Genomic DNA, 23,764 nt, shown 5'->3' on the forward strand with positions numbered 1-23,764 from the left:
GCAAGAACCACTGAGACATAAAAGAGGGGTTAGTCTGTAAGATTACGAACCACTGAGATTTAAAAGAGGGGTTAGTCTGTAAGGTTATGGGAGGTGATGCTCGAATGGGATCTAGTCTCGTAGACGTCAAACGTTAATATTCTCATATATCCAAAGTAATGCAGAGAGTGGTTTATGTAGAGCTTTACATTTTACATAGCAGCTTTACATTCACCCTCATTTCACAGATAAGGAAACTGAGGCCCAAGATGGCACAGTGGCCTCGACGCCCAGGTTTTCCACTTTCAAAGTCCCTCCCTCACATCTCATTACCTGATAATGCAACACAGTCTTTAATCGGGGCGAATTTCGGGGTGGAAAGTACTAGATAATGCTGATAAGCGTCATCATCCCATATACACAGCACCCCAAGGACAGCACCCTATAGCTCACGCGTCCACCAGCCCCCGAAAATACTGGAGACAAAAGCTGACGTCAGCAGAGCGCTCCTTGTCCCCGTCTTCTGGTCCTCCACCCTTCCCGAAAGGCCAAGCGGCGGAGCTGGGGCGCCCAACGAGAAGGGGGTGAGCGTGATTGGGCTGTCCTGCATCACGTGACGGCCAGTACGCGTGGGATTTGGCTCCGAGGAGGCGGAAGTGCAGCACAGAAAGAGGGTCCGTGGGGGACGGTAGAAGCCTGGAGGAGGAGCTTGAGTCCAGCCACTGTCTGGGTACTGCCAGCCATCGGGCCCAGGTCTCTGGGGTTGTCTTACCGCAGTGAGTACCACGCGGTACTACAGAGACCGGCTGCCCGTGTGCCTGGCAGGTGGAGCCGTCCGCATCAGCGGCCTCGGGGAATGGAAGCGGAGAACGCGGGCAGGTAATACCGGGGCCAGCGCCGCCCCTCCCTTGCGCCCCTCACTGCTGGGCGGCTGGCTGGCTGGCGAGCGCGCGCACGCAGGGGTCTTTTAAATCCCGGCCCGAATACAAAGGCCGGGGCCGCGCGTGCGCACTGTGGCCTGGTCGGCCTTTCCTTCCCTGGCTGCGGCGGTGGCGGTGGAGGTCGGGGCTGCTCTGAGGGTTACCTGGTGCACCTGGACCCTTCTTTGGTTTCCCGCGATAACTAGTTGACTATAAAATATATTAGTAAGCATTCAGCAGTCTTTGGTTAATGTGTCTTTCTGGATGCCATTCTTGGCTAGAAGGGTTTTCCTTCACCCTCCATTACCACGCAGAGAGCTGTAAAGATGAGTGTCGAACATTTCCAGCTCCAGGAGTTTTCATTTTAAAGTTGGTTGATTTGTTGCGGCTTCCCCCCACCCCAAAGGCCTACTGAAAGCAACGTTAAGGGTCACGGGTTAGATAATTTTGTTGTGGGAATATGTATACCACTCTCGAGTAGTCAATCTAAAAATGACCTTTGAGTTTTCCAGTGGCCTTGGGGACGATCTTAAGAATCCGTTTTTAAAAAGTCCTTTGGGGGAGTCAAGAGAAGGATTTGCAAAAGCAAGAGATTTAGGGACTTGAACTCCTGGCGGAAAACTAAACTTTTAAAAAATGGATATGGTGACAGTTTTTTAAAAGATAAAGCGTGATGATTTACATTGAAATTAAAAGGAAAAAAACCTATGCCTAATGAAGAATTATCCTGACTCTCAGTGGCTAATGGGAGCTGAATTTAGGCAATACAAGAGACTTATATGGGCCTGTTCATGTCTGTAAAGTTGGCATGTCTGGAATCTGATTCTGACATGCCGAGAATTGGTGTTACATGAAAGGGCACACTAACCAAAATAAATTAGAGTTTAGGAAAAGAGATATATGTAGACAAAGTTTGGACTTTATCTTGACTTTGTGGATCAAGTCCTGGAATAAATTACTCCACTTCTTTCCCAGAAGAACTTTACAAATAAGAGAATTCACCAAAATTTGTGGAAATCTCTCTCTCATAACCTCACTTAAGAGCAGAATTGAAACTTGGGCCAAGAATAAATTACACATTGTAAGACTCTATTCAGGGTCTTACAGCAAAATAGTAGGACTTCAATACACTGTTTAGCTCAAAGCTGTGATAATGTCGGCCTGACTTCATCCAAAAGGCTATAGACCAGATTTTATTTTGCCTTGAAAAGCTTTCACCTTCAGGAACTGTGGAAAATTCTGTGTAATCTTCTGAAATGACTCAGACCCCAGGTAATCCTTAAGAGAGTAGTTCTCTGTCACCCTTGACTGTGCTAATCAAGAAATGTAATGTGGGATGTGAAAAAAAATAAATTTACTTTTTTTTTTTTTTTTTTTTTTTTTCGAGACAGAGCCTTTCTCTGTTGCCCAGGCTGGAGTGCAGTGGCGGATCTTGGCTCACTGCAACCTCCATCACCCGGGTTCAAGCGATTCTCCCGCCGCAGCCTCCCAAGTAGCTGGGATTACAGGCGCCTGCCACCAGGCCTGGCTAATTTTTGTATTTTTAGTAGAGACAGGGTTTCACCATGTTGGCCAGTCTGGTCTTGAACTCTTGCCCTCAAGTGATCCACCTGCCTCGGCCTCCCAAAGTGCTAGGATTACAAATGTGAGCCACCGCGCCCAGCCGACTTTTTTAGAAGACTAATTTCAGATATTCAAAGAAGAAAATTCAAATTCCATGAATACAGACTTTTTTCTTGTTTTTTTTTTTTGAGACAGAGTTTCACTCTGTTGCCCAAGATGGAGTACAGTGGTGCGATTACCGTTCACTGCAACCTCTGCTTCCCAAGTTTAAGCGATTCTCATGCCTCAGCCTCCCAAGCATCTGGGACTACAGGTACCCAACACCACGCCCAGCTAATTTTTTGTATATTTAGCAGAGACGAGGTTTCACCATTTTGGCCAGGCGGGTCTTGAACTCCTGGCTTCAAGTGATCACTTTGGCCTCCCAAAGTGCTGGGATTACAAGTATGAGCCAAAGCGCCCAGCCTAGACTTTATTTCAATGGCAAAATAGTTCAGGAGTCTTAGAAAGTGCTTACAGTCAATCAACCAGAGAGGAATAAAGGAGGAATTTTCTAAGGGTACTGGGGAGTTTCCCGTGACCTCAGGCGTGAAAAAGACATTTACCGAAGATGGAAAATAGGATGCCAAATCAAAAGTAACTGGAAGAGAGTAGCATGGACTACTAAGAATACCAACAGGAAAGATTAACCCTTGAATGAGAGTAGACTTTATAGAAATGTTAAGGAGACCAGGAAGGACTGTTTTGGTTAGATGTTGACAACAAGAATAAAAAAGATTTGGGTTTTCTCCCCAGTCTGCTGGCATGGTGGCAGCAGACAACAGAACACCTAAGTACTTTGTTCTGATTTGGATTTTACATCTCCTATGTTAGCAAAATGATTGTCTGACTGGAAATGGCAGAATGAATATCTGTAAGACTTAAAGCTGAAGACCAATGAAGGCATTTAGGAGAAGTTTCAGGTGTTCTAACAGAATCATATGCCCTGGCCTGCGTGTGTTGTGTTTCAAGGGAGAGGCCAGATTAAAGCAGTGTTTGAGGATTTGTAGCAAATGTAAGGGGCCTGGAAATAAACACGTGGGTTCCTGTTCTTCCAGAGGTGGAGTCTGTCCTCTGTTGACATTGATCCTGAACAAAATTTTTACTTATCAATGGTTACTGAGCATTTTTAAAAGAAACTAATTGACCAGGCACAGCGGCTGACGCCTGTAATCCCAGCACTTTGGGAGGCCAAGGCAAGTGGATCACCTGAAGTCAGGAGTTCAAGAACAGCCTGGCCAATATGGTGAAACCCCGCCTCTACTAAAAATACAAAATTAACTGGGCATGGTGGCATAACTAGTGACCACTACACTACAGTATCAGTTCAGAAAGAAAGCAAGACCTATACTAGACAGGCAGCATCAGAAGGATGCTGGCAGGAGGTACCTACAGTAGTCATTATTATAGCAAATTTATTATATACCAGGTACTGTTTTGGATGTTTTACATAGGCCAACTAGCTTAATGCTCCTAACCAATTATTAGGTACTATTCCCATTTTACAGATGTGGAAGCAGGGGCATAAAGAGATTAAGGAACTTGCCCACAGAGCTAGTAAATGGGAGAGCTGAAATTTGAATCCAGATGACCTAGCTTCAAAGTCTGCTTCTCTAGCTAGCAAATGTGCTTTACTGCCTCTCTTAGTGAGCAAGATGGAGATGGACTGATGGCAATCCAGTTAGGTGAAATAAAAACCTGGCTTACTACTGAAAGAATCAGGCAGACTGAAGAGAGGTCTGTACTCATATGCCATGTATCTCTATCCCTAACTTTGTTCCTTTCAGTACCTTAACGTCAGGGTGCTGATGGCATGGTGATAAAATTTGTGAGTGACCCAAGCCTGGGAGGAATTTGTGGAATTAACTGATTGATTTAATCAGAGTCCAGATAAATCCTGACTGACTGGAATGGTGAATCATCTTTTACAAAGAGTCACAATCCTATACTCAGCTGCAGAAAAATCAGTGATAAAGTGTGGAATGAGGGAGAAGTGATACAAGGACAGTGTTCATTGATGGGAAACTCAGTGTGAATCAACAGTATAATGTGGGTGCCAGTATAGCTAGTGTCTTGGGTTCTGCAGTTTGTCTCCAAAATGAGCAAGTTGGTAGCCCTGCTCATTTTCGGGCTGATGAGGCTTTATCTGGAGTTTTGTTTGATTCCGAGCACCAAAAAATGAAGAAATTTGAAATCATACTACATGAGGAATTATACTATTTGAGGAATACTGTATGAGGACTGGCTTATTCTAAATCTTTATATTTACAGTTTCTAGTAGACTGTACATATGGTGAATACACAGACCTCCATCTAGCAATACCAAATGGAATAATAGTTATGGTGCTATCGCATCATAATTTACATAACCAGACCCCTTTAGTTGAGCATTTGGATTATTTAGCCTTGTTCATTATTTTGTAAGTATTCAGTATGGTATATGCTTTTTTTAAGTGGAGATAATAAAATGTATTTAGAAAATAGCAACTTAGGCTGGGTGCAGTGGCTCACACCTGTAATCCCAGCACTTTGGGAGGCCAAGGTGGGAGGATCACTTGAGACCAGAAGTTCAAGACTAGCCTGGGCAACATAGTGAAGCCCCATCTCTACAAAAAATTTAAAATTTAGCCAGGCATAGATGCATGTACCTGTAGTCCCAGCTACTCAGGAGATTGAGGTGAGAGGATTGTCTGAGCCTAGGTGTGTGTGGTTACTGTGAGCTATGATAGCACCACTGTACTCCAGCCTGGGTGACAGCCAGACCCTGTCTCTTAAAAAAGAAAAAAGCAACTTAAATCCCTAAAATAGTGTAAAATAATTGAAGATAAAAGAAGTTGGAGTCATTAATTTTAGAGAAAACCTTAAAAATTTAGTTTTTTGAAATACAGCAAATCTAGCTAGGCATGGTGGTGTGTGCCTGTAGTCCTAGCTACTCAGGAGGCTGAGGCAGGAGGATCACTTGAGCCCAGGAGTTGGAGGCTGCAGCCAACTATGATCATGCCACTGCACTCCAGCACGGGTGACAGAGTGAGACCCCATCTCTTAAAAAAAAATAATTAAAAAAATAAAAAAATAGCAAATCTGAATTAACTGGACTTCTTAATGAACTCTATGCGTGGAGTGTGTGTGTATGTGTGTTTTGAGAAAGACTATCAGAAAATATAGTCGACCTTCCATATCTATGGATTCTGCATCTAAGAATTCAACCAACTGTGGATTGAAATTATTTGGGGAAAAAAAGACAAATAACAACATTAAAAAATGATACAGATAAAAAGAATGCAGGATGACAGCTACTTACATAGCATTTACATTGTATTAGGTATTATAAATAATGTAAAGATTATCTAAAGTATATGGGAGGATCTGCATAGGTTATATACAAATACTATGCCATTTTATATCAAGCGACTTGAGCATCCTTAGATATTGGTGTCTGTGAGGGGTTCTACAACCAGTCCCCCATGTATGCAAAACTAGGTACATACCACAGTCCATTTTTAGAAAGATTGATTAGTAACTAAAGGATGACTGTACACAGTTCATCAGTACCAGGCAGCTATAAGAAAACAATCTAGCTGGGCACAGTGGCTCATGCCTGTAACCCCAGCACTTTGGGGAAGCTAAGGGGGGCAGATCATGAGGTCAGGAGTTTGACACCAGCCTGACCAACATGGTGAAACCCTGTCTCTACTAAAAATACAAAAATTAGCCCAGTGTAGGTGCCTGTAATCCCAGCTACTCAGGAGGCTGAGGCAGGAGAATCACTTGAACCCAGGAGGCAGAGGTTGCAGTGAGCCGAGATCATGCCATTGCACTGCAGCCTGGGTGACAGAGCGAGACTCTGTCTCAAAAACCAAACAAACAAAAAACAACAGAAAAACAATCTATGAGTGCTGCAGTTCAACAGAAGGTAAGTGCAAATGGAGGCTAGGAGAGAAAAAGGGGTAAACAGGAAAATGAGGGAGAGAGAGAGGTAGTGAAGAATATTTGAGACTAAGATAAATGATGGGGGAAGAAAAGTGAACAAAGAGAAATAAAATCAATCATGCTTGTAAGTTTAACATCAGGAAGTTATACAAAGTAGAAAGTCTTTGGGGTCTGTTTTGAGTCTAGACAGATCTAGTCCTATTTCCTGTACATTGTCCACATATGTAGAAACCACTGAATCTAATTCCTCATTTTCATGGTGAGGGAATGGATACCCCGAGAGGATAAATGACTAAATGCTCTTTGTTACTGTCCTTCTCATAGAGTTATTGCTCAGAAACATTGCAGAGTTCTGGATTATAAAGTAGCAACGATCATTATGCATATACAAATGTATTTAAGAAATATCCTCACACTGAGGTTGAAACAGGTTTATGCTGCTTATACATTTAGTTGTTATTATAATAGAAGATAAAATTATCCAGAACCCCCTTTTTTTTTTTAGACAGAGTCTTGCTCTGTCGCCCAGGCTGGAGTACAGTGGTACGATCTTGGCTTACTGCAGCCTCCGCCTCCCTAGTTCAAGCAATTCTCCTGCCTCAGCCTTCCCTGTAGCTAGGATTACAGGCGCATGCCATGACGCCTGACTAAGTTTTGTATTTTTAGTAGAGATGGGGTTTCACCATGTTGGCCAGGCCGGTCTCGAACTCCTAACCTCGTGATCCAACCCCTTCGGCCTCCCAAAGTGCTGGGATTACAGGCGTGAGCCACTGTTTCCGGCCAGTTATCCAGAACTGTTTAGTTAACTAGCATTCAAGTTTATGAAGATTTTTGTGTAGATGTAATGCTTGCTTCTGCCAAGGAATAAGAATGTTGTAATCCACCGTCTTTTATTCTGGCTTTTAGGCAGCTGTTGAGGTAAACAAACTAAGTTTAATGCTCGAAGATAGTGTATTCCTCAGAACTAACACATTTGATTTTCCATAGGTTTATTTTCCTTTACCTGTTCTAATTTAACTTTTTGTAAAATGCCACAGTCCATTTTTAGAAAGATTAAGGGATATATCATTATTATAGATAAGTTTCTAGGTTTCTTTCAAACTTGATATACCTAATATAAAAGTTCAGATTATTTTTCCTCTTTATTTTTCACTTTTTATTCAGCCAACTGTGATTTCTAGAATTTTGATTTTCAGCTTCTGAACCCCAGAATTTCTGAAGATGATTAATGACCTCCGACTATACTAAAAGTTTTGAAAAATTTTTTTAAAGTAAAGAATCCTGTTGTAATGTGAACGGTGTCTCCCTAATTTATGTATTTTCAGTTTGCATTTTCATGAAGTGCTCAAAATGGGACATGTGAAATTCTGAGAGCAGTAGTAAGAAACATGGGAGAGTGGTAGGTAGATTGCCTTCCTGACCATGTGACAGAGTAAAAACACGTTTCATACTTTTTTTTTTTTTTTTTTTTTTTTTTTTGAGACGGAGTTTCGCTCTTGTTGTCCAGGCTGGAGTGCAATGGCATCATCTCGGCTCACCACAACCTCCACCTCCTGGGTTCAAGCGATTCTCCTACCTCAGCATCCCGAACTAGCTGGGATTACAGGCATGCGCCACCACACCCAGCTAATTTTGTGTTTTTAGTAGAGACAGGGTTTCTGCATGTTGGTTGGGCTGGTCTCGAACTCCTGACCTCAGGTGATCCGCCCGCCTTGACCTCCCAAAGCGCCGAGATTACAGGCGTGAGCCACTGCGCCCAGCCACATCTCATGCATTCTTTTGCTCGCTCATTTATTGTCACCATATGCCTTTGTTTCTATATATTCAAGCTAAATCAAGGTGCTATTAGAATCTTGGGAAGCTGCCACTGACCACAGTCAGAACTTGCAGTTTCTTTAGTTAGAATTGCCATAGGACCACTGCTCAAGACTTCCAGATCTAACCTAGCCATATCCAACTCATCATTAGAATATTTAAATCATGAATGTTGAACAACCAATATTTTAACAATTTATTGCATAGAGCTACTAATAATATTAAATAAAACTATGGAAAAAAAGGACATTTTACTTTGTGCCAGGTATGCTTCTAAGCATAGTTCTACATCTTAACTTCTAGTCCCTGTCTACATATTTTCCCTTATGTGTAGCCTTAGTTATACTATTTTGTATTCTTTTCTGTTTTAAAATATATATAAACTCTTTCCTGTTCTTTTACATAAGATAAATAAACTTAATTTTTTAGCTGCATAGTATTTTCTCATGTTAATGTATTGTAGTTTACTAAATCATAACTTTATTTTTATTTAATTTGTGAACAATAAAAGAAATAAAACTCTTATGATACAGGTTAATCTCTTTCTCACTCATTCTTAATCTTTGCTTTACCAACCTACCCTTAAAGATAGCTGGAAGTGGAAATGCCTCTCCAGTGGTTTGTCCATTGGAATTGGGCTTCTGTTTATCTTGAGCTGCCAACATTTAGCCCAGCCGCTTGGGGTGATCTGTTATCCTTTGTTTCCCCAGGCCATTTAAGCTTATCCAGGAAATGCTTTAGTTTGCCTTTTTTTTTTTCCTGTTAACCATTTTATTGAGATATGATTTACATACTACATAGTTCATCCATTTAAAGTGTACTCATTTGCCCTCTTTTGTTGTTGTTGTTGTTGTTGTTGTTGTTGAGGCAGAGTCTCATTCTGTCCCCCAGGCTGGGGTGCAGCAGTGTGATCATCGCTCACTGTAACCTTGAACTCCTAGACTCAGGCAATCCTCCTGCCTCACCCTCCGGAGCAGCTGGGGCTGCCAGCATGTACCACCATGCCCAGCTAATGTTTTAAAATTTTTTTGTGGAGGTGGCGATCTTGCTATATTGCCCCGGCCACTCTTGAATTCCTGGCCTCAAGTGATCCTCCCGCCTTGCCCTCCCAAAGCACTAGGATTACAGACATAAGCCGCCGTGCCTGGCCTCATTTCCCTTTTTAATCTGCTTTCTGAGCTTCCTGCTCTCTTTCAATGAATATCATAGAGAATGAAAACTGATTAGTATAGTATCTTGCCGTAGAAAACATGACTTTCGCTGGGCGCGGTGGCTCATGCCTGTAATCCCAGCACTTTGGGAGGCCGAGGCGGGTGGATCGCGAGGTCAGGAGATTGAGACCACCCTGGCTAACACGGTGAAACCCTGTCTCTACTAAAAATATAAAAAAAAATTAGCTGGGCGTGGTGGTGGGGGCGCCTGTAGTCCCAGCTACTCGGGAGGCTGAGGCAGGAGAATGGCGTGAACCCGGGAGGTGGAGCTTGCAGTGAGCCGAGGTCGCGCCACCACACTCCAGCCTGGGCGACAGGGCGAGACTCCGTCTCAAAAAAAAAAAAAAAAGAAAAAGAAAAAGAAAACATGACTTTCCTCTCCAAATAGTAAAGCAAACTTTTCCATTTTATTTTCTACCGTTTTTCTTCTCCTGCCTATTTAATGGCATTATTTGGCATTTGCTGTAACTTGAGTTTCATCAAATATGTGTTTACTTCTCTGGTTTTATGCTAATAGCAACACCATGAGATAGTGGTTTAAGGCCATGAGAAGTATTTTTTTTAAATTGTTTTCTTTGAAAGCCCACATTGTTTCCTTTGAACAGAATACTTTGAACAAAATTTAAATCGTGTTCAGAAGAGAGGTTTAGAGGTTTTTTCCTTCATAAATTCAACACGTTTACAAAATATCCATTTCATGTTCCTCTTTAGTGACTGAATCTATTTTGTGTTGCTATTTCAGAATGCCATAGACTGGGCAATTAATAAACAGTAGAGGTTTTTTTGGCTCCTACTTCTGGAGCCTGGGAAGTCCAAGATGGAGGGGCTACATCTGATGAGGGGCTTCTTGCTGCATCATAAAATGGCAGAAGGAATCACACAGTGAGGCAGCACTTGTGACAGAGAGAGATAGGAAAGGGAGTTGAACTCATCCACTCATCGTGTTATCAGGAACCCTCTCCTGTGATAATAGCATTAACCCACTCATGAAGGCAGAGCCCTCCTCTTGACCTAATCACCATTTTTTTTTTCTTTTGAGACAGAATCTTGCTCTGTCACCCAGGCTGGAGTGCAGTGGTACAATCTCAGCTCACTTAAACCTCCACCTTCGAGGCTCAAGCAGTTCTCCTGCCTCAGCCTCCCAAGTATCTGGGACTTCAGGTGCATGCCACTGTGCCCGGCTAATTTTTATATTTTTAGTAGAGGCGGGGTTTTGCCATGTTGGTCAGGCTGGTTATGAACTCCTGACCTCAGGTGATCTACCCTCCTCGGCCTCCCAAAGTGCTGGGTTTACAGGTGTGAGCCACTGTGCCCGGCCTTGTCACCTCATAAAGGTCCTACCTCTCAACACTTGCATTGGGGATTTAGTTTTCAACACATGAACTTTGGGGGACACATTCAAACCATAGCAGTGGCAAAAAAAAAAAAAAAAAAAAGCCCTAGCCCCAACAAAACAAAAATACCACCATCAATAAAAATCAAATATAGGCCTGGGTGCAGTGGCTCACATCTATAATCCTAGCACTTGGGGAAACTGAGATGGGCAGATCTCTTGAGCTCAGAAGTTCAAGACCAGCCTGGCCAACATGGCAAAACCCTGTCTAGACAAAAATTACAAAAATTAGCCAGGCATTGGGGCTCGCTTCTGTAGTCCCAGCTACTTGGGAGGCTGAGGTGGGAGGATCACTTGAGATCTCCCACCTCAGAAGTAGCAGTGAACCAAGATCGCACTACTGCACTCCAACCTGGGTGACAGAGGGAGACCCTGTCTCCCCACACACACACACACACACACACAAACTAATGAAAAAATAAGTAAACAGGCAAATAAAAATAAACTAAAAGAGAATCTTAATTAGATTGGAGGGGATCTTCAGGTGATTAAATACTGAAGGAAAGTAGGGGCACAAATTGTATTTGGGGACATCTTAACCCTGTATGGGTTGATAGACCTTTCAAGTCTGTCTACTAGAAAATTCCCTCAAATCTTATTTCAGAGAAAGTATGGGCTGACTTGACAGGACTGATCAGTTTTATCAGTGACACATCTTATCATTTAAACAGTGCAAGAGTTAATGGTTGGTTAGTAAGCACTCAGTAAAGGTTGGTGAACATGTACATACAGGACTAGATCTCTCCTCTGTAATCCACTCCAAATAAATACTTCAGTCTGGTTACAAAATACTTAATACTGTACTGAAGATTTTTGTACAGCTGATCATTTGGATTTACATTTGGGTAATTTTATCATTACGTCTCATGCTTCATTATTCTTTCAGCTATTCCCTTCAGCAAGCTCAAGCTTTTTATACGTTTCCATTTCAACAACTGATGGCTGAAGCTCCTAATATGGCAGTTATGAATGAACAGCAAATGCCAGAAGAAGTTCCAGCCCCAGCTCCTGCTCAGGAACCAGTGCAAGGTAGTTTCACCATGAGAGCTTAGAAAATTCAACATCGGATCAGCCAGCTTATTTGAGAAAGGGTTTCATGGTGAATTTTAGCTCTATTTTAGTGTTAAAAAGTCGAATCCACTTTTTAAGTACTTAGTATGTGCTAAGCACTGATAGGTACTGGGGAATAAAAGAACATGGGTCCTGCCCAAAAATATCTCATAATCTAGTAGAGAAAAGTAATAAGTAAATACATGTTACAGCTCAGCACAGTATATAGTGAAGAGAGGCATAGAATGAATGCCCTGAAAGCTTATGGGGTTGGCTTCTAACTCAGACTGATGGCTCAGAGGCCGCTTCCCAGAGCAGAGAAATAACACCAGGGCTCTGAAACTCCAACAATGTGGAGGCTTCATCCCCATAAAGATCAGAGTAGGGACATGTCCAGGCTGAGGGAGCTACACAGGCTGGGCACAGACATACATAAGCATGGCATGGCCAGAAACAGAGCAATTCTTTGTCCTTGGAGTCTGGGATATAACAAGGAAATGGTGAGAGATGAGGCTGGATGGGGCCAGTTGAAACCTGTTTTTTATCCCAAAAAATTTATATTCTGTCATGAAGGCAATAGGGAGCTGTTGAGAGAATGTAAGCAAGGGATGACTTACTTGACTGGTGCTTTACAAATTAGCCTGGAAATATTAGAGAAGATAGATTGGTTGGTAGACAACAAGTCGGAACTTGGAGGCAGGCCGGGCACAGTGGCTCATACCTGTAATCCCTGCACTTTGGAAGGCTGAGGCGGGTAGATCACCTGAGGTCAGGAGTTCATGACCAGCCTGGCCAACATGGCAAAACCCTGCCTCACACAAATTAGCCGGGCATGGTGGCGCACGCCTGTGATTCCAGCTACTGGGGAGGCTGAGGCACGAGAATTGCTTGAATCCTGGAGGCCGAGGCTGAGAGGCTGCAGTGAGCCAAGATTGCACCACTGCACTCCAGCTGGGCAATAGTGCGAGACTCTGTCTCAAAAAAACAAAAACAAAAACAAAACTTGGAGTCAAGGAGTGGATTAGATGGATTAGAGACACTGTTTGAATAATCTAGGGGAGCACTGAGGAGGACCTGAAGGGGTGGAGAAAATTAGGAAACACTTAGGAGGTAGAATTACCTAGCCATGGCTAATGGGTTTCATGTGTTTGGGGGGAGCATGGCAGGGTAGTGGGGGAGAAAGGGGAGTCCAGAAGTAACTACCAGGTTTCTGGCATTGGCATTTGGTTGGAGGAGGTGCCATTCACCAAGACAGAGAATTAGAAGAAAATAATAGGTTCCGGCGGTGGGAGAGTGGTTGGAGAGAAGTTAATGATTTTCTCCAGTGTAACAGTATTTTATGAGAAATGTGCTCAGGGTTTCGGTTTATGATTGCAGGAACACATCTAATAACTCTGCCTCCGCATTAGGACTTCCCCAGCTACATGCCAGTGATGGTGGATCTGTTGGCATAGGGAGTGGCTAAGACAATGTGAGGCAGAAGAGAGGAGGGACTGACTGCCTGTATCCTGCGAGGCTTGATTGGGGAAACGCCAAAGAGGAGTAGAATAGGGTAGAGGCCTGAGTAGTTAGGAGAAATGTTAAATAATTAAGGGTAAGAAAATCAGGCTTCCTGTTGGGTAACTATAGGTCAGTGGTTTTCAATCAAGGGTGATTTTGCCCTCCCAAGGGACATTTGACATTGTCTGAAGACACTTTTGATGATCAAGACTGGGCAGGTTACTACTGGCATCTAGTGGGTAGAGATCAGGGGTGCTATTAAACATTCTGTAATGTGCAGTACAGCCACCCACAACAAAAAATTATGCAACCTAAAATGTCAATAGTGTGGAGGCTGAGAAACTGCTTTACGTCCTGAGGTTGGATCCCTCCTCTTGCCTTTTGAAAAATACTGCCGGCCCAGAGATGTCATCCTGGGCACCCCTAAATTCCCCTCTTCAACTATGTATGGAACAGAATATACACCTCATCTCTAAAACAAGCCCACAAGCCATTGTGTTTTTCTTTTTTCTTTCTCTTTTTTTTTTTTCTGGACAGAGTCTTGCTCTGTTGTCCAGGCTGGAATGCAGAGGCATGATCTCAGCTCACTGCAACCTCCACCTCTTGGGTTCAAGCAATTCTCCTGCCTCAGCTTCCCGAGTAGTTGGAATTACAGGTGCACGACACCATGCCTGGCTAATTTTTGTATTTTTAGTAAAGACGGGGGTTTCACCATGTTGGCCAGGCTGGTCTTGAACTCCTGACGTCAGGTGATCTGCCTGCCTTGGCCTCCCAAATTGCCCTCCCAAAGTGCTGGGATTACAGACATGAGCCACCATACCTGGCCCATTTGTGGTTTTCTGCTGGGGAAGTTGAGTTAAAATGTTTCCCTTCCTTCCTGTTTCTCTATTTTTCTGTTCTTGTTTACTTAATTATTTATGTATTTACATTTAGAATTTATATAAAATGATACGTAGATACTTTGTATCCTTGAGGAGGTTAAGATGCCAAGTAATACTGTGTCGAAAATAATAGTCCATGATTATTCTTCCTACGAACAGCTAGCAGGGGAAGGAGAGTGGCATGGGGGGTTGCATGAACCCAGTTCTAGGGAGAAAGAAAGGGAAGATATTGCAGAGGAGACTCATGTTGGGACTGTAAGAGCTTAATTTTGGGGAGACAGGTACAAAAGGTGCTAGTTGGGTAACTTTTCTGGGAAAGCTGCTAAAGTTTCTAAGTTAAGATTTTCTGCATTTCTGGAAATTATTTGTATTTCAGAGGCTCCAAAAGGAAGAAAAAGAAAACCCAGAACAACAGAACCAAAACAACCAGTGGAACCCAAAAAACCTGTTGAGTCAAAAAAATCTGGCAAGTCTGCAAGATCAAAAGAAAAACAAGAAAAAATTACAGACACATTTAAAGTAAAAAGAAAAGTAGACCGTTTTAATGGTGTTTCAGAAGCTGAACTTCTGACCAAGACTCTCCCTGATATTTTGACCTTCAATCTGGACATTGTCATTGTAAGATCTTTGTCCTCGTTGGATTTTATAAGTAGTATTGGGGGATCAGCTTTACTTAACAGTTGTCCTTGCAAATAGCATTTTGCTGAAAAGGACCATTTCTAAGAATCCTTTTGGTGGTAAATGGTGTCACCTTCATGAGGTTGTGTTATATGAGAGTGTTTAAGAGGGTGGGCTCCAAATTTAGACTGGGTTCAAATCCTGTCACAACTATAATCTTGGATAAGTCTTATTAACCTTTCTAAACACCGGTTTTCTCATTGATAAACCAGGGGTGATAATACCACCCCCCGATAGGGTTGCAAGTAAATGAGAGAATCCATGTGAATCACTTCAACTGAATGATACCTGTGGAGACTTGATAAATGGTAGCACTAATTTTAAGCTCTTATTTTTCTCAGTAACTGTAAGAAACATCAGCATGTGAACAATTGTGTAGGTGATGTGGAGCGAGCTTCTTGTTGAAAGTTGAGAATCAGAATTGTGGCTGGACATGGGCTCAGATTGATTGTTCCAGGACCTCTCTTTCCAGACTCAAAGCAGCCCAGTTGGTGAGGGTGAGAGGCCTGGGATCATAAAGGAGTCAAAGTGGTTTTTTAAAATAACAGCAAAACTTTTAAAATAAAGAAAATCTCTTTCCCATATATGAAATATTTTGTTCAGATCAAGAGTAGTAATTGATAAATGATATTGCTTATGATGCTGAATTAAATTTGTATTTTAATCAACTCAATTTTGTCCACCACTCCTCCATAGAAACACTAAGGCTTAGGTCCTGCTTTTTAAGATGAAATGTCTAATTGTTTTGTTTTATAGATTGGCATAAACCCAGGACTAATGGCTGCTTACAAAGGGCATCATTACCCTGGACCTGGAAACCATTTTTGTAAGTGGTTACCTTTTAAATTAATTTACTTTTAAATTAGGTATCTTTGTTAACAGGTTTTTTCAGAAAAACCAATTGTGTTTTTAAAAAGAAAGAGACTGTAAATACACATTCGTGTTTCATGTTCTGTGTGTGTGTCTGTACATGAAAATAAGAGAGTTTGAAATGATATGTTACTGTTAACATTTTAGTCTATGAGAATGGAGGGATGTGAATAAGAGTACTTTCTCTTTTGTTTGAATTGTTTCTAATGAGTTGTACTACTTTTTTTTTTTTTGAGATGGAGTTTCACTCTTTTTGCGCAGACTGGAGTGCAATGGCGCGATCTCGGCTCACCACAATCTCCACCTCCCAGGTTCAAGTGATTCTCCTGCCTCAGCCTCCCTAGTAGCTGGGATTACAGGCATGTACCACCACGCCTGGTTAATTTTGTATTTTTAGTAGAGACGGGGTGTCTCCATGTTGGTCAGGCTGGTCTCGAACTCCCGGCCTCAGGTGATCTGCCCACCTCAGCCTCCCAAAGTGCTGGGATTACAGGTGTGAGCTACAACGCCCAGCCAAGTTGTATTACTTTTTAAAAATGATTTTTTAAAAGTTGTTATCTATAGGCATAGTAACGATAGTATAGTACATCTTTGTGGCAGTGCAGACATAATACTAACTTTCCCAGATTTCTGGTGATTCTTTTCTAGCAGAGCATAAAATAGTAGTAAAGACTCATATTTTTAGAGTAAGTTTTAAAACCAAGTGTTGGCTGGATCTGGTGGCTCACGCCTGTAATCCCAACACTTTGGGAGGCCAAAGCAGGAGGATCACTTGAGGCCAGGAGTTTGAGACTAGCCTGTACAACATACCAAGATCTCATTTCTACAAAAAAATAAATAAATAATTAGCTGAGTGCTGTGGTGCACACCTGTAGTTCCAGCTACTACGGAGGCTGGGTTGGGAAGATTGCTTGAGCCTGAGAGGTTGAGGCTGTAGTTAGCCATAATTACTCCACTGCACTCCAGCCTAGGTGACAGAACTAGACCCTGTATCACAAAAACAAACAAGAAAACAAACAAAAACAAGCGTAACTACTGTTGCATTGCCTTCTCTATGTAAGTTGTCTTGTATGTAAATCATCTTACTTTATACTGCCTAATAGATCAGTGTATGCAGTATACCCTCAGGAAATTGATTATCTAATAGTAACATTCAAAACATTTAGGGCAACTGATAGTAATGTGGTTTTGGAACTAATAATAACATATTGTCCCTATTATTTTAAAAAATTCCTTTTTTAGGGAAGTTTGGACTTTTGACTTTCTTCACTGTCAAGGTGTTTGAGTGTTGTTAGTCTAGTGCTGTATGTTTATGTGTGAGGTGGTGGTATCACCAACTGTAAAGCAAAATAGTCTCAAAGTTTCCTAAACTGAGTTGCTATATATTCTTGGGCAGGCATTTGCCTCAACCCCCTGTGAAACGGAGATAATAATAGTATCTTGCAAGATAATTATGATGATTAAATCCAGGCGCTGTGGCTCACACCTGTAATCCCAGCAATTTTGGAGGCTGAGGTGGGAAGATCACTTGAGCCCAGGAATTCAAGACCAGCCTGGGCAACATGGTGAAACCCTGTCTACAAAAAATACAAAAATTAGCTGGGCGTGGTGGTGTGCATCTGGGGTTCCAGCCACTCAGGAGGCTGAAGTGGGAGGATTGCTTGAGCCTCGGTGGTCGAGGCTGCACTGAGCCATGATCGTGCCACTACACTCTAGCCTGGGTGACAGAGCGAGACCCTGTCTAAAAAAAAATAAATAACTGAATTTTCATTTTACAGGGAAGTGTTTGTTTATGTCAGGGCTCAGTGAGGTCCAGCTGAACCATATGGATGATCACACTCTACCAGGGAAGTATGGTATTGGATTTACCAACATGGTGGAAAGGACCACGCCCGGCAGCAAAGATCTCTCCAGGTAAGTACACAGCATTTGCTTTTATGGGTTGGAACCTTGAGTATGCTGGTGCCCCAAATATTCTAGGAACATCATATGTATCTAGTTCAAGCTGAGCTCAACAAATGTACAATATGCTCTTTCATTGAAAGCTGTCTGAATTTAGCATATTATAAATATTGCCATATTTATATTTTTGACTACTTTTTAATTCAATTTTAGTAAAGAATTTCGTGAAGGAGGACGTATTCTAGTACAGAAATTACAGAAATATCAGCCACGAATAGCAGTGTTTAATGGAAAATGTAAGATTTACTTTAAAATTTTTTTTTTCTTTGCTAACATTATGGGCAATGTAAATATGTTTGTATTTCATTTTAGGTATTTATGAAATTTTTAGTAAAGAAGTTTTTGGAGTAAAGGTTAAGAACTTGGAATTTGGGCTTCAGCCCCATAAGATTCCAGACACAGAAACTGTAAGTCCCTAAAATTGAATTTGTAAATCAGCTAAATGTGAATTTTTTTCTAGATAATTTCCTTATTTGTCCTATCCATTGTGATTTATGCCATGCAAAACAATTACACTGTATTTTGTTGAATAATACCTATACATCAGCTTTAACTAATAGTTGTAAATTAATTCAAATACTATTAGGGTTTATTAGAAAGAAAAACATTTGTCAGCTAAATGTCTTGATGTTGTTATTCAGTGAAAATATTGAGAGGAACTGGCTCATATACTACATTCAGAATACATTTAATGGCATGTAGTTGTCAAATTCAAATGGTTTAGCCCTCATACTCTTGTGAAACAAACATGGAAACACAGACATGATCCTGATTAGGAAAACCAGTTGCCCCATTTATATATCTTAGCTCAACTTCATTTTAGAGCCATATAAATAATACAACCCAGACAAGCCTCCAGCCAACCTAACTGGCATTCAATACTGTTGTCTTATAACAAAGTCATCATGAAATAACAGTGTTTTTCAAATTGTCCTCTCTACAGAGCTTCTGCAGGCATTTGGTTCCAATTTTACTTCTTAAATATAGTTTTAGGTTTTATTTACAACTTTTAAAGAACAACACAGTGCACAGATTTACACGTTGTATATACAACATCTTAACTGATGGAGAAGCTAATTTGCTGCCAGGTTTTTGTGGAAACCTAAAAATGTTTCTGCCACCTAAATATATTTAAACTTCTCCTTTAAAATTGTTTTTGTTCATAATTTCTTATAAATATGCAATTGATGAGTTTTATTATAGCATTGGTTTTTGCTTAAATAAAGGCCCACCTTTGTCTGCTTGGTTAAAATGGTACAAATTCACTACCTGTAGTGAATTGTAGAGAAATTCCTGTAGAGTACTGTATCATTCTCTGTTACATGCCATTTGGAGGCCGGGCGTGGTGGCTCATGCCTATAATCCCAGCACTTTGGGAGGCCGAGGCAGGCGGATCACCTGAGGTTAGGAGTTCGAGACCAGCCTGGCCAACATGGTGAAACCCCATCTCCACTAAAAAATACAAAAATTAGCCAGGCATGGTGGCGTGTGCTGTAATCCCAGCTACGTAGGAGGCTGAGGCAGAAGAATCGCTTGAACCCAGGAGGCAGCTCATTAGGCGGAGGCTCATTATTTTTCACTTCCTGACTTGGTAATAAGTCAGTATTACAAATTCAACCTTAAACGCAACTACTTTTATTGATTTTTACATATATTTATATGTAGTTAAGTATCAAGTTATTAACCCAAATAAAGACAAATATTCTAATCTCAATATGAGTGAATTCAATAGAATTATAAGATTTCTGAAATTATAAAATGTTGTGATTCTAGCTCTGCTATGTTATGCCATCATCCAGTGCAAGATGTGCTCAGTTTCCTCGAGCCCAAGACAAAGTTCATTACTACATAAAACTGAAGGACTTAAGAGATCAGTTGAAAGGCATTGAACGAAATATGGACGTTCAAGAGGTGCAATATACATTTGACCTACAGCTTGCCCAAGGTATGTTACTGTCCTCGTTCCTTTTATTCATTTTGTGTGTGTATATATACACATATATACTTACATATATACACACATATACATATATACATATACACATACATATGTGTGCACATATATGCACACGTGTATATATACATGTGTGTATGTCTATATACATATATACACATAAGTATGTATGTCTATATACATATATGTGTGTATACACTTGTGTGCGTATACATATATGTGTGTGTCTATATATAGACACACATACACACACACACACACACACACACATATATTACAGAAAGTATCTTATGGATTTAAAAGCAGGAAAAAAGAAAACAATTATATTCGCAGCCAGAGTGCTCTGATAATGAATATTAGTCACTGTTAAAATCTCCTTTTACCAAGGTCTTCCCTCTACTCTGGCACTTCTGCAGATAATTCACCTGCAGAGTGCCAGAGCAGAGGGATGTAAGAAATATTGTACCCTACGTAAAGTTGAATGTAAGCGGTTTTTACAGTTCTTATGTGTTTATTTAGTATATGCTATAAGTTTAAAAGATTAATAGAGATGTATCTCAGTGTATATGAATATTCAAGAAAAAGAATTGTTCATGATTTCTGAATAAAGCTACTTTTAAAATTGTTGTACAAAATCAGATTTAAATCCTTTTTACCTTCCTCACAGAGGATGCAAAGAAGATGGCTGTTAAGGAAGAAAAATATGATCCAGGTTATGAGGCAGCATATGGTGGTACTTACGGAGAAAATCCATGCAGCAGTGAACCTTGTGGCTTCTCTTCAAATGGGCTAAGTATGTTTCCCTCCACATGTGTATTCCTTTCAAAGATGGTTTGGTCAGGATTGGGGGGAAAATTTTAATAGAAGGAGAGTAAATTATTGAAGAATGGGAATGATAATATGAAATTTTATTTAGTGACTAATAGTGAAAAATTGATGGTTATTTCACGTTGAATTACACAGACTTTTACAGTACATTTTCTTTTTTGTTTGTTTGTTTTTGAGACGGATTCTCGCTGTGTCACCCAGGCTAGAGTGCAGTGGCTCGATCTTGGCTCACTGCAAGCTCCGCCTCCCGGGTTCACGCCATTCTCCTGCCTCAGCCTCCCGAGTAGCTGGGACTACAGGCATCCGCCACGATGCCTGGCTAATTTTTTTTGTATTTTTAATAGAGACAGGGTTTCACCCTGTTAGCCAGGTTGGTCTCGATCTCCTGACCTCGTGATCTGCCCACCTTGGCCTCCAAAAGTGCTGGGATTACAGGCATGAGCCACCGCACCCGGCCTACAGTGCATTTTCTTTAAGTCATGAACTCTAGGCCATCCTAGTTGCATTTTCCTCCTTTAATAACAAATGAGTCCTGTATCTGAAAATAGAACAGAAACTTAACAGTTGTATTCAGGAAGCTTGCTTAACTATTTTAATAATAATTCTCCTTCACTAGACTGTTAAAATCTCCTACTTTGATCATTTAAAACTTCCAGGCCGGGCATGGTGGTTCACGCCTGTAATCCCAGCACTTTGAGAGGCTGAGGTGGGTGGATCATTTGAGGTCAGGAGTTCGAGACCAGCCTGGCCAACATGGTGAAAACCCATCTCTACTAAAATATACAAAAATTAGCTGGGCATGGTGGCAGGTACAATCCTAGCTACTTGGGAGGCTGAGGCAGGAGTATCATTATATATAATATATATGCCTCTCCTCGATCCCGGGAGGCAGAGGCTGTAGTGAGCCGAAATCACACCACTGGACTCCAGCCTGGATGACAGAATGAGACACCGTCTCAAAAAGAAAAAAAAAAACTTCAAATAAGCTGATATGGTGGCTCACACCTGTAATCCCAGTGCTTTGAGAGGCTAGGATGGGAGGATCACTCAAGCCCAGGAGTTTGAGGCTGCAAAGAGCTGTGATCGTGCCACTGCATTCCAGCCTGGGCGATAGAGTAAGACCCAGTCTCTATTTTAAAAAAAGCAAATATTTCTAAATGGCATAAACTAACTTTGTTTTTCTTTTCTGGCAGTTGAGAGCGTGGAGTTAAGAGGAGAATCAGCTTTCAGTGGCATTCCTAATGGGCAGTGGATGACCCAGTCATTTACAGACCAAATTCCTTCCTTTAATAATCACTGTGGAACACAAGAACAGGAAGAAGAAAGCCATGCTTAAGAATGGTGCTTCTCAGCTCTGCTTAAATGCTGCAGTTTTAATGCAGTTGTCAACAAGTAGAACCTCAGTTTGCTAACTGAAGTGTTTTATTAGTATTTTACTCTAGTGGTGTAATTGTAATGTAGAACAGTTGTGTGGTAGTGTGAACCGTATGAACCTAAGTAGTTTGGAAGAAAAAGTAGGGTTTTTGTATACTAGCTTTTGTATTTGAACTAATCATCATTCCAGCTTTTTATATACTATATTTCATTTATGAAGAAATTGATTTTCTTTTGGGAGTCACTTTTAATCTGTAATTTTAAAATACAAGTCTGAATATTTGTAGTTGATTCTTAACTGTGCATAAACCTAGATATACCATTATCCCTTTTATACCTAAGAAGGGCATGCTAATAATTACCACTGTCAAAGAGGCAAAGGTGTTGATTTTTGTATATGAAGTTAAGCCTCAGTGGAGTCTCATTTGTTAGTTTTTAGTGGTAACTAAGGGTAAACTCAGGGTTCCCTGAGCTATATGCACACTCAGACCTCTTTGCTTTACCAGTGGTGTTTGTGAGTTGCTCAGTAGTAAAAACTGGCCCTTACCTGACAGAGCCCTGGCTTTGACCTGCTCAGCCCTGTGTGTTAATCCTCCAGTAGCCAGTAACTACTCTGGGGTGGCAGGTTCCAGAGAATGCAGTAGACCTTTTGCCACTCATCTATGTTTTACTTGAGACATGTAAATATGATAGGGAAGGAACTGAATTTCTCCATTCATATTTATAACCATTCTAGTTTTATCTTCCTTGGCTTTAAGAGTGTGCCATGGAAAGTGATAAGAAATGAACTTCTAGGCTAAGCAAAAAGATGCTGGAGATATTTGATACTCTCATTTAAACTGGTGCTTTATGTACATGAGATGTACTAAAATAAGTAATATAGAATTTTTCTTGCTAGGTAAATCCAGTAAGCCAATAATTTTAAAGATTCTTTATCTGCATCATTGCTGTTTGTTACTATAAATTAAATGAACCTCATGGAAAGATTGAGGTATATACCTTTGTGATTTTCTAATGAGTTTTCCATGGTGCTACAAATTATCCAGACTACCAGGTCTGGTAGATATTAAAGCTGGGTACTAAGAAATGTCATTTGCATCCTCTCAGTTACTCCTGAGTATTCTGATTTCATACATACCCAGGGAGCATGCTGTTTTGTCAATCAATATAAAATATTTATGAGGTCTCCCCCACCCCCAGGAGGTTATATGATTGCTCTTCTCTTTATAATAAGAGAAACAAATTCTTGTTGTGAATCTTAACATGCTTTTTAGCTGTGGCTATGATGGATTTTATTTTTTCCTAGGTCAAGCTGTGTAAAAGTCATTTATGTTATTTAAATGATGTACTGTACTGCTGTTTACATGGACGTTTTGTGCGGGTGCTTTGAAGTGCCTTGCATCAGGGATTAGGAGCAATTAAATTATTTTTTCACGGGACTGTGTAAAGCATGTAACTAGGTATTGCTTTGGTATATAACTATTGTAGCTTTACAAGAGATTGTTTTATTTGAATGGGGAAAATACCCTTTAAATTATGACAGACATCCACTAGAGATGGGTTTGAGGATTTTCCAAGCGTGTAATAATGATGTTTTTCCTAACATGACAGATGAGTAGTAAATGTTGATATATCCTGTACATGACAGTGTGAGACTTTTTCATTAAATAATATTGAAAGATTTTAAAATTCATTTGAAAGTCTGATGGCTTTCACAATAAAAGATATTAAGAATTGTTATCCTTAAGTTACGGGCTTTTTCTATAGCAAGACTGAGTGGTATTCTTTCCCCTTTAAACCTGAGGTCAGTTTACCTT

The 23,764-nt window shown here is 40.9% G+C and overlaps 1 protein-coding gene across 2 annotated transcripts; it reads left to right on the forward strand.

Moving 5' to 3' along the window:
* Positions 1-324: 324 nt before the first annotated feature.
* TDG (thymine DNA glycosylase) lies at positions 325-23,694 on the forward strand. Of its 2 annotated transcripts, XM_003832566.7 has the most exons (10): positions 325-858; positions 11,737-11,879; positions 14,658-14,899; positions 15,716-15,785; positions 17,608-17,743; positions 17,945-18,027; positions 18,104-18,198; positions 19,565-19,736; positions 20,413-20,538; positions 21,767-23,694. In XM_003832566.7, the coding sequence occupies exons 1-10, from the start codon at positions 836-838 to the stop codon at positions 21,907-21,909; spliced, it is 1,233 nt and encodes a 410-aa protein (XP_003832614.1). In that variant the 5' UTR covers positions 325-835; the 3' UTR covers positions 21,910-23,694. The 2 variants fall into 2 exon arrangements, with proteins under 2 accessions (XP_003832614.1, XP_034790248.1); XM_034934357.4 differs by lacking the exon at positions 11,737-11,879 and having other exon boundaries at positions 700-858.
* The last annotated feature ends 70 nt before the right edge of the window (positions 23,695-23,764 follow it).

The sequence above is a fragment of the Pan paniscus genome, chromosome 10 (assembly GCF_029289425.2).
Source record: "Pan paniscus chromosome 10, NHGRI_mPanPan1-v2.0_pri, whole genome shotgun sequence".
In the NCBI taxonomy this organism is placed as follows: domain Eukaryota; kingdom Metazoa; phylum Chordata; class Mammalia; order Primates; family Hominidae; genus Pan; species Pan paniscus.

What these genes read in the sequence shown, in the direction of transcription:
- TDG (XM_003832566.7), top strand. Translation starts at nt 836, where the DNA reads ATGGAAGCGGAGAACGCGGGCAG. An exon ending in TCAATCTGGACATTGTCATT is followed by an intron (nt 14,900 to 15,715) that starts GTAAGATCTTTG and finishes TTTGTTTTATAG; the next exon opens with ATTGGCATAAACCCAGGACT. An exon ending in TGGACCTGGAAACCATTTTT is followed by an intron (nt 15,786 to 17,607) that starts GTAAGTGGTTAC and finishes TTCATTTTACAG; the next exon opens with GGAAGTGTTTGTTTATGTCA.